Genomic DNA, 10,802 nt, shown 5'->3' with positions numbered 1-10,802 from the left:
AAAATTCCTATATTTCATAAAGCCGTCAAGTGCGTCGCATCAACGACGTCATACCTATTAACGGCAGTTTAAGTACAGCCTTTTTTATATGTGAATTTTATCTGTTATTAAAACCTAAACAGTAAGACACTGGTCAGTATAGTAACCAAAAATTTTAATAATAACATTATTTAAGGTAGGTATAATAAAAATAACAAAAGTAACTGTGTTTATACTGCTCTTTTATTTATATACTCTATACAGTCCACAATTTTTATTATATATGCACATTATCTACAAGTATTCTTTTGAAACATTATCCGTATTGTATAGCAGGATGGTCTTATCCGAAGAATCATCTAATTTTCTATGCTTTTTTTTCATTTAAACCATGGATGAGGAAAATGGTAAGGGTACGCATGGTATGGATGAGCTATGATGGTTTTGTATACTGGTACAAAAGCCGGAGCTGGTGCTATGATCTTGGTAACTGGTGGATGGTAGATCAGTGGGTAGCTATGTAGGAAACCTGTAAAAATAAAAAAAAAATGTTCTATTGATTACTAAGATTCTATGACATAAGCATACTACAAATCAATTCAATGTTGTGATACTTTAGTTAACTATTATTAACAAACTATATTAACAAATATATACAGGGTCTTAAATAAGTGCATATTTTTTCAGAGCTGCTGATTTTACATTTTCAAATAAGCTCAAAATAACCGAATTATTTTACTTACTAAATTAAAAAAAAATATATTTTTCGCTTAAATTTTGAGAACTACTAAGACTTTTGTTTAGCATTTGGTTCCCCTAATTTTAATCTACTATTTGTTGTTGTGTTATTTGTGTTGTCGTATTATCAAGATATACCGTTTTTTAACTGGAAATAAAAAAAAAAATCCAATAATACAAAATTTTCAACATTTTTTGACAAAAAAACCTCAAAGACGTGTCCTTTAGGTTGAAATCTTCCACCCCTAAAAATAAGTGCGCACTTATTTAAAACGACTCACCCTGTATTTGACTATTATATTGTATAATGATTATAGTATTTCATTAAACTATCAATACTTTTTTGATACGATACGCTTTTTTATTTAAAAATTTATACATTTTTATCTATTAGTATACAGGGTAATTCTTAAATAAGTGCAAATATTTTTTCGACCCCAGAAACACGTCAACGAGTCAAATTTTTCTATATATTTTAGAAAACTTTTTAGAACTGCCTATCCACTGCAAATTTTCCCACTATAAGGGATGCAAATACAAAAAAAAATCCGGTGGTTCTCAATTTTTTTAAAAATAAATCAATTTTTTTTAAATTTTCAAACTTGGAATAGCTCGGATATTTTGGACTTTGGAAAGAGAAAATATGATTCTTTCATCGAGATCTACGAGCCCTGAAAATGTTTGCACTTAAGATTTACCCTGTATAAGTTTTATCTTCTATATTGTTTTGGAAAAAATCTGTCCTTGGAAGTTGTGAGATGTATCTATTTATCGAAGGAAGACAAACATTCCAAGTATAATTTACAGTAGGTAATAATAATTATAAAATATGCCGTATATTTTTTATTAAATTATATACTAAACTATAAAATATATATATCTCTTATAAAAGAGATATAAATATATATCTCTTATAAAAATGATAAATAGTTAATATAATTTTGGAATACCATGGTTTTGACAGGTAAATTTAAAACATGCTTTTAAGAAAAAACCGGGAAATATGCTTAAAAATAGTACTAAAAAAGAATAAGTAATAAAATCAGATACCTGGTGCAGCCAGACATAATGACAAAACGACGCACAAAATTAAAATCTTGAGAATCATTTTTTTGAAATATTTGATATAAATGTGACAGGGAAGAATACTTTATCTAAAGATTATAAGACAAAAACTGCTTTATTTCTAATTGCTTAGGTACTATTTATATATGTTTCACTTCTTCTGAAGATTAATCCAAGTAAAGATGTGTCGATATCTGAGGACAATAAATAACAATTAGGGAGTTTTTGCAACGACTTTTACTTGATGCGATGCGTTAACGGATTTAAAATTTAAAATAAAAAATAATTAATTAAGGGGCGAAACCACCCCTAACTAAAGGGGTGAAATCACCCCTCAAATATTACAATATTTTTTATTTAAAAAACGGTCAAGTTTCCGAAAAAACGCTTAAACACGTACATTTTATTTTGTTTTTTTACATATTTTAAGATTTCTTAAAAATGTATACAGGGTGTTTCGAAAAATCTGGTCATTGATTAATCACGATCCTGCTTAAAGCGCTTGACGTAAAAAGCTGATTTTTGAAAAACAGATTGACTTTAGAGTGTAGAGGTTCGATAAGAAGGGATTTTTCGAAACTCGAATTCTAAAGGGGTGAAACCACCCCTCAAATATTAGAATATTTTTTATTTAAAAACCGGTGAGTTTTTCGGAAAAACTCTTAAACACGTACATTTTATTTTGTTGTTTTACATATTTTAAGATTTTTTATAAATTTATACAGGGTGTTTCGAAAGATCTGGTTATTGGTTAATCACGATTCTGCTTAAAGTGTTTGACGTTTAAAGCTGATTTTTGGCAAACGGATTAACTGTGGGATGTAGAGGTTGGATAAGGAGGGGTTTCTCGAATCTCAAATTCCAAGAGGGTGAAAACGCCCCTCAGATATTACAATATTTGTTATTTAAAAAACGGTTAGTCTTTCGGGAAAACGCTTGGACAAGCATAATTTATTTTTTTTACATATTTTGAAATTTTTTAAAAAATCATACAGGGTGTTCCAAAAAGTTGGGTAATTTCTTAACCACGATTCTACTGAAACTGCTTGACGTAAAAAGCTTATTTCTGGCAAACGGATTTTTTGAAAGTCAAATTCCAACAAGGTGAAACTACCCCTCAAATATTACCAAGTTATATAATAATATCGCCATATTGTCTTTTCTCATGCTGACATAAATGTGAGAAAATTTTAACCAGTTTGTATGTTAATGGAAATTCTTGCTTTGATTTATCATCACAATTACAAATGATTGATTCGACGCGAACGAGGTCGCTGGTACACGCTAGTATAATATATTTTTTCTAAATATTTTTTTATATTTAGCTGAACAACGTATAAATTGTCATATCCACCATACTTTTTAAACTGTATCACACATCTTAAATTATTAATACTGTAAACAATCGACATGTCATGTTCTTCCGTTACAAAAATATAGTTTACCGGCAAATTATCACAATCTGTCTGAAGAGAATGGGGTCAGATCAGTACTAAAACCGTTCTTTAGGTGATAATTGATTAAAAATATGTGCAACAGTTACCGGTTCACATGTCAAAATAGTAACACAGATCAGAAAAGATGATATCGACGAGACTGCAATTTAGTCTCGGGTTTCTTGTTGGTGCTTTTTTCGTGTTTAGTGGTAGTGATTCTGGGGGAAATAATGTGATATTAGGCAGAAATAGTGTTATAAGTTCAAACAGAACATCTAGGCAGTTTCCTTGTAAGATATTATTTTTTTTTATTAGCATACATACATTAGTAATTGTAAATTTAACATAATAAAATTGTTTGTTCCCCATTCTTAAGTTATAACGAGTTATAACTTATTATACAGTCTTAGGGATTTGAAAAGTTGTCGTCTCGAGGCACACAGTGGTGAGGTGTTCTGGTGTTTCCCCATTTTCCCCACAGAATCTGCAATCGCCGTTGTTTCTCAATCTACTGAGGTGTTCCTTGAGGAGATAGTGTTCTGTTAGAAACCCCGTAACAATCCGAAGATTGTTCTTGCTTAAATCAAGGAAAATCTTTATTTTTTTTTGGTCTATGATACTTACCACAGTAACTTAACTATAGACTTTTTCTCTAAAGATGTATTTCTTAAGGAAAACACAAGTTTACTCATTAACTATTTTCTGTAGATTGGTACAAAATAATCTGATGTCATTTTGTACTTTATTTTTCAGTTTTTCCAGTGTTTTGGGGAGTTGGTCTGGTACGATTCCTCAACGACGAATGTGACGCAGGCAACGGTTTTGTTGGTACTTGCTACACCAGAAAAGAGTGTAACTATCTTGGTGGTAGCAACATAGCTTACTGCGCTAACCATGCAGGAGCATGTTGCGTTTGTATGTAAACTTTATTTATGTTCGTTAAGTTTTTATTGTAATTCACGTCATTTTCAGTTCAGGAAACTTGTGGGGGAAGTTCAGACTTGAACAATACCTATTTTGTAAGTCCCGGATTTCCCTCAACTTATACCGGTGGATCCTCGTGTGTTTTTACAATTGTTAAGCAAGAAGATGCCTGTCAGGTAAGCCCTTGAACATTAAAAGTAAAAAAAATCTTGTAAATAAGTGTTCTTTAGATAGTATTAATTGGTCAAGGGCTAGTCGGACTCGCGCGCGAAGGGTTCCGTACCATTCATTATCTATATAACATTAGATACAATATTATTATAAACTTTTTTTTTCCGATTTAACTGAAATTTTGAATGCGCGTATAAGTAATTAAAAGAAAATAAAGAAACACATTACTAAAAATTGTATTAATCAATAATAAATACCTAAAAAGTAAAAATAAATATGTCAAAATTAAAAAAAAAACATTAAAAAAAGTCGCCTTGACTAGGATTCGAACCTGCCTTACTATACGGCTCCAACGTCATAGCAGCGTAAAGTCCTAACGCTTTAACTACGCGGCCACCGAGGACTTGAAAGATTCTATGTAAAATTCTTACTTAAAAGATAATGTTTAGTGAAAGTACTTTTTTATTTATAAACATTTATTTAGTTCTGTTTTTAGTATTTGTTCTTATAGCGGCAACATAGATACATTATCTGTGACAATTTCAACTGTCCAGCTATAACGGTTTATAAGATAGACCTTTGTGACAGATGGACGGACGGACGGACAGCGAAGTCTTAGTAATAGGGTTCCCGTTTTTACCCTCTGGGTACAGAATCCTAAAAAGGACACCTTGTATAGTTCTCAAGAAAAAACTGTTTCGAAGCTAATGTAGAAAAATATTTCTTGTTACATATTTCATGGATTCTACTAATTCTTTTTTTTCAAAAGCATGTCTGTAGTACCTTTGTTATTAAATATTTTTTTTAGGTTAGACTTGACTTTTTAACTTTAAACCTTGCCCAGCCAAACAGCAACGGTACCTGTAATACAGACGCCCTGGTCGTTACAGGGGGTGCCTCAATAGTACCTGTGCTATGTGGAGAGAACAGCGGACAACATATCTATGTAGACTTCAATGGAAACACCTCCATAACAGTGAGCATCTTCGTGAGAAGTTCTACAGTATCTCGTTCATGGAACATCAGAGTGAGGCAGATTAACTGTAACTGTCCTTGGAGAGGTACTTTAGATAGGTATAGAAAGTTAAAAAAAAATAAAAAATGTGTATTTTTTTTTAATTTAGCTCCTGCTGGATGTTTGCAATGGTATGAAAGTTTGAGTGGTACTGTTAGGAGTTTTAATTATGGTTCTTCTAGCGTACTTAATGGTACCAGGCAGTTGGCTAATATGAATTATGGAGTTTGTGTTGCTATGGCTCCAGGTAAATTTTGTTAAAACTCAGATTTTTGAGCATAAATCTTCATTCAGAACCTCGCAATTAGTGGAATAAATTAGTGTTTTCAATTAGTGTTGAAGTTTGTTCCTTTAATTTCAATGTAAGCATTCAGAAAGTCAAAATTAGTGGTAGACATGTTTAATTAGTAGAAAAAGTTGTCAAACTTTTAACTTTTCTACTAATTATACTTCAAAATTTGCGAGAAATGTCATTTTGGACTTTGGTTATCTTCCGTCAAGAGAAATTATGGTTAGAAATCAAAAGTTGATTGTTTTATAAGCCTTTTTAAGAAAAAAATATTGAAAATACAAGAAATGTCCTACTATACTAAGTATTTACGTTGATCTGTACTTACTTTGCTAGAAATATCGTAATCTTAAACCATACATGGTGTTCAAAATTTTATTCCAAATTTTCTAAAATACACACACCGGAAAAGTCTAGGGATATTACAATTTTATCCAGCCATCGTCAGTAATTTTATTATTTGCATTTCTGATATAATAAAATTAAAATAAACAAATAGTTTGCAGGACGTATTGGAAATAAAAATGCGAAATTTACTGAATTTTTCAAATTTACCTTTATTTTTATTAAACTCAAAAAAATACACATTTTTATTCTAAACTGTGAATTAAAAAAAAAAAAGATAAAACCATTTTTACTTAATAAAGGGTATGGCCTCCTCTACTGTTCATTACAGCCCTACATCGTCTCTCCATGCTCCTGATCAGGTTGTCGATCTCTCCTTGAGGTACAGCCTGCCACGCTGCATTCACGGTCCGAACCAGATCTCTACGTGTTTCACGAGGCATACCCATTCTCAAAATTCTTCTTTGGACCGCGTCCCATACGTGCTCGATGGGGTTGAGGTCAGGAGATTGTGCCGGCCAGGGTTTAATTGATGAGCATTGATAAACTCACTTACCACTCTGGCTGTATCAGGCCGTGCATTGTCATGCATGAGAATGAAGTTTCTTCCAAAATCATTGGCATATGGTAACACGACAGGCTCAAGAATTAAATCACGATATGAGATTCCTGTTAGAAACCTTTCAAGAAAAACGAGATCCGTTTTTTTCGGCCTAACTGGACTCCTCCCCAGACCATAACTGTTCCACCTTGATAAGGGTGCACTTCCTGAACATGATCCAACCGAATAAGATTTCCCGGTTCTCTCCATACCCTAAGCCTTCTCGAATCCGGATGAATTCCAAAGCGTGACTTATCCGTGAAGAGAACATTGGCCCATTGTTCATTCGACCACTGAACATAATCTTGAGCCCACAAATATCGTACCTCTCGATTTCCTCTCGTTAAGGGTTGAGCTCTCCAGGGGCGTCTGCATCTTAAGTTGACCTCTCTTAATCAATTGCGAACAGTGTCAGGTCTAACGGTTACATTATGTATTTCCTGGAGAATTAAACTAAGCTCTGGTGCTGTAAGAGTCGGTCGGCGTCGAGCATTTAATTATAAAAAATGATCTTGCTGAGGGGTGGTAATGCAATGTCGCCCTGTGTGCCTTTCAGCAACATCACCTCTTTCACGGTAGCGTGCACTTAATCGCGATATTACACTTTGCGTTGTATTTAATGCCCTAGCTACGTCGATTTGGCGCATTCCAGCTTCGAGCATACCCATGGCTCTTAGCATTTAGTCTCTGTTAAGATGTCTACGCTCCATAATGTCGTTTAATACTAAACAGAGTTATTTGAATGAATTCTGGCCAGTTATCATAAAAACATAGCCAGTACAGGTTAAATTCGACGAATTGATGCTAGGTGCTTTTTATACATTTGACAAAAAATGCACAAACACTTCTGCAAATTACCCAAATTTAGAAATAACTAGTGTGACTACTTCGTTTCGATCGAAGTAGAAAGAATCGGCCTACAAATATGTGGTTGTTTATTCAAAACATTTATTTTTAACTTTAATAAACTGATATCCCTATATTTTTCCGGTGTGTGTAGTATAAAATAGTTTTTCTTCGTTTTTTTTTAATGGAATGGAAGTCCAATTATTTCTTTATTAGATGGAGAATTTAAAACACTATAAGGGCCAAACTTTTGAAAAAAAAACGGTATTTGCCTAGTACAGGCTCTGAAATATTCCAGCATGGCGCTTTTAATGTTACGGTAACTTTCTAAGGTTATTGTGGAATTGAGTGGTCACAATCCAGCGACACGTATGGATTTTCTGTTACTGGAGACACATTCACTGCTGTAGGAGACGGTACTGTAGGTACGACTAGTGCAAGTCTTACAGGAGATGATTGTACGACAGATTTCGTTGTTATACCTGCTCCTATCTTAGAATCCAACAATACTCCATTGAATACAGACAGGTTTTGTGGAAATGGTTTTCCCACAGTTATTTGTAAGTCAAATCTTATTTTTTATATTTTCTATATTTAAAATGCCATGAAAACAGATATAATATTACTCAATATCATTTATGATTATGGGTACCGAAACTACTTTTATCCACAATCATGCAACTTTAATTCGATTTTTTAAAATAACGCTTGCTGCAAATTTTTCCTATAAAATTTTTATAATTTTAACTAAATATATACATGTGATTGTAGATAAAACGTTATACCGTATAGTCGAAAAAAAACGACGTCAGCGATGGCTATGAAATGAACATTACTGTCATTTTATATGTAAATTTATTTCGGAAATGTTATCGATCTTCATTTCCTAGCCAACTGGTCGGCTTTTTTTAATCATACGGTATTACAATCGTCTTTTAGTTGAATTTTGTCCACTAGAGAAAATAAAATATTCTTCCTAAAAACAGTTATACATGCTTAATAAATAACAATTAAGCCTTTTGTGAATTGTTTATCAGCATTTTTTTTTCATTTTCAGCATATTCTAAGCAATTCGTTTTGACAGTTGTGACAAATGGGAACGAAGTGAACGATACAGGCAATCGTGGATTTTCGTTGAGCTTTTCTCAAGTTTTATGTGACGGAAGTCTCCTTTTTGGAAAGTAGTCTTTATACGATTTATAAATAAAAAAAATAAAAAAGCAAAATATTGAGTATTATTTTTATCGAACTTTTGTTACTCTATCATCAAGTAAAAGATACAAATCTTAGGGAACTCAACAAATTTAGAAGTTACATCTGTGTCTCATTAGTAACTTTATTTCAACTGAATTTTTAGGGAGATTAAGCAAAAATATCAGTATATCTGGAATATATTTACATATTCATACTTTACCATAATTTTAGAGGCTTAAAAAATCACTTAAAGTTTTAACTTGTTAAAGAATATCATAAATAATTCATCTTCTGAACCATTATTTTTACCTCCTTTTACGAATAGTACTATCATTTCAGTTTACAGGTCATCTTGTACCTTAAATCAGCATCTGTGTAAAAATTTCTGTCTTCAAAACAAATGCTACACCTCCAAAATCCATTTGTAGTATGTCCTATACTTATGTAAGAACTCTATTTTTCTATGCTACGTTTTCTTTATCTGACGTAATAATAAAAAACAGACATTTCAAAAGCCGGAGTGCAATGGAATTTCGAATGTAAACAAAAACAAGCCCAAAATTCATGCTACATGCACTTTTCGAAAAGGTTTTAGATAACATTCAATACAGTATCGCCGTCTAAAACAGTATTAGACAGCGTCAGAGAAAGAAGTGGTACGCGCTTATTAAATTAAAACTATTAAAGTTTCCGAGGTTTAATTAAGGTTTTGTGGTAGTTCTGAGTTCCATTGCCGTGCCGAATAAGAAGTTTAATTAAGGTGAGTTTATTTTATCTCACTGAGCAACTAGTTGGTTACTGTTTATTATTTTTATTGAGATATATTATATTTCTTAATCTCAGATAAATTTTAAGATATTTGATTGAATATAAAGAAAAGATAATTTGCAGATGATAATATTGAAGTATTTCTTTATAGTGAGTTATTTATAATTTGTCTATGTGACTTTAATAGAAGATAAGAATATATTTGTGTATTAATATTATCAAATTGATCTTGAATGAATTATGATTAGCTTTATTATTTTCTACAGTTAGCCTTTCGGGCGTAGTGACCCTGTGTAGCGTAGTTAGACTTGAAGAGTAGTTCGTCCTGTAGCGTAATTAGCCTTGACAAGTAGTTAGTCTCGTAGCGTAATTAGACTTGAAGAGTAGTTATCCCAGTAGTGTAGTTTGACTATTAACTTGTGTATTTTTTTAGCCTGTGTGGCACTTTGATAGCCTGTGTGGCATTTTGATAGCCTGTGTGGCATGTTTTTTTAATAGTCTGTGTGACTACCCTGTGTGGCATTTTTTTAGCCTGTGTGGCATTTTGATAGCCTGTGTGGCATGTTTTTTTTTAATAGTCTGTCTGACTAGCCTGTGTGGCACTTTGATAGCCTGTGTGGCATTTTTTTAGCCTGTGTGGCACTTTGATAGCCTATGTGGCATTTTTTAGCCTGTGTGGCATTTTGATAGCTTGTGTGGCAAGTTTTTTTTAATAGTCTGTGTGACTAGCCTGTGTGGCATTTTATTATTTTATTTAAACTTGTATTTTTAAGTTGGACTATTGATAAATCATTCAAGTACCTGTTTAATTTTAAATTCACTTTATTTTAATAATAACTGGTAACATTGTTGCTCACACCATGTTTTTTCTCTTTAATTGCAGGTAGGTCATCTCGGTAGCCAGGTCATACAAGACTTTTGTTGCTATACAACATTTGTCCATTTGCAGCGCCCAGATCAAAGTTGGCTATTACCATTAGTAACGTACCATCTATTATTATTTTTATTTTATATTATTAGTTGTATTTTATTATACAACATTTACGTCCTTTAAATTTGTTTTATGGTTTTTATTTTTAATTTGAGTTGACAGCTTGAAAAAAAAAATTTGGCCCTTACACTTATTTAGCGCTCTTTTTAGAAGTAAGGTGGTGTTTAACCACGTGGAATATAAGGAAATATTTTCTAGTTTATGAAATAAATACAAGCTTCAATTACATTTCTTCAAGCCAGACAAAATCATTTACAATAAGTCATAGGAATATTAGAGTACAGGTAGGAATAATCTTTGATTTATTTTTTGTTGACTTCTTTGACCCTCTTTTGTATATTCATGGTTAATCTTCTGATGCGTGTCGTATACTCGTCAGCAAGTAATAACAGTAGTAGTAGTAGTAGTAGGAAGATCGTAAGATTTAGGTGCCAGTACAG

At 32.3% G+C, this 10,802-nt stretch overlaps 1 protein-coding gene and 1 long non-coding RNA gene across 2 annotated transcripts; one reads left to right on the top strand and one right to left on the bottom strand.

Moving 5' to 3' along the window:
* Nucleotides 1-200: 200 nt before the first annotated feature.
* On the bottom strand, nucleotides 201-1,919 carry LOC115889962. Its single transcript, XR_004051539.1, has 2 exons — nucleotides 1,768-1,919; nucleotides 201-508 (listed from the first exon to the last, which is right to left on the bottom strand). It is a non-coding gene; the product is annotated as an uncharacterized LOC115889962 (long non-coding RNA).
* Nucleotides 1,920-3,363: 1,444 nt separating this feature from the next.
* Nucleotides 3,364-8,594, top strand: LOC115889829. The gene is made up of 7 exons (XM_030909905.1): nucleotides 3,364-3,508; nucleotides 3,972-4,133; nucleotides 4,191-4,318; nucleotides 5,122-5,374; nucleotides 5,438-5,575; nucleotides 7,742-7,969; nucleotides 8,467-8,594. Exons 1-7 carry the CDS (start codon nucleotides 3,364-3,366, stop codon nucleotides 8,592-8,594), a joined length of 1,182 nt encoding a protein of 393 aa, XP_030765765.1.
* Nucleotides 8,595-10,802: the final 2,208 nt, after the last annotated feature.

This window comes from Sitophilus oryzae, unplaced genomic scaffold (assembly GCF_002938485.1).
Source record: "Sitophilus oryzae breed Bouriz unplaced genomic scaffold, Soryzae_2.0 scaffold_857_pilon_pilon, whole genome shotgun sequence".
Lineage (NCBI taxonomy): Eukaryota > Metazoa > Arthropoda > Insecta > Coleoptera > Curculionidae > Sitophilus > Sitophilus oryzae.
The sequence above is the reverse complement of the archived record's forward strand: the minus strand, read 5'-3'. Positions and strand labels throughout refer to the sequence as shown.

Bases quoted from the DNA above. Each gene is read 5' to 3' on its own strand.
- LOC115889829 (XM_030909905.1), top strand. From the start codon at position 3,364: ATGATATCGACGAGACTGCAATTTAGTCTCGGGTTTCTTGTTGGTGCT. The intron at 4,319-5,121 runs GTAAGCCCTTGA...TATTTTTTTTAG, and splicing joins AGCAAGAAGATGCCTGTCAG to GTTAGACTTGACTTTTTAAC. The intron at 5,375-5,437 runs GTACTTTAGATA...TTTTTAATTTAG, and splicing joins CTGTAACTGTCCTTGGAGAG to CTCCTGCTGGATGTTTGCAA.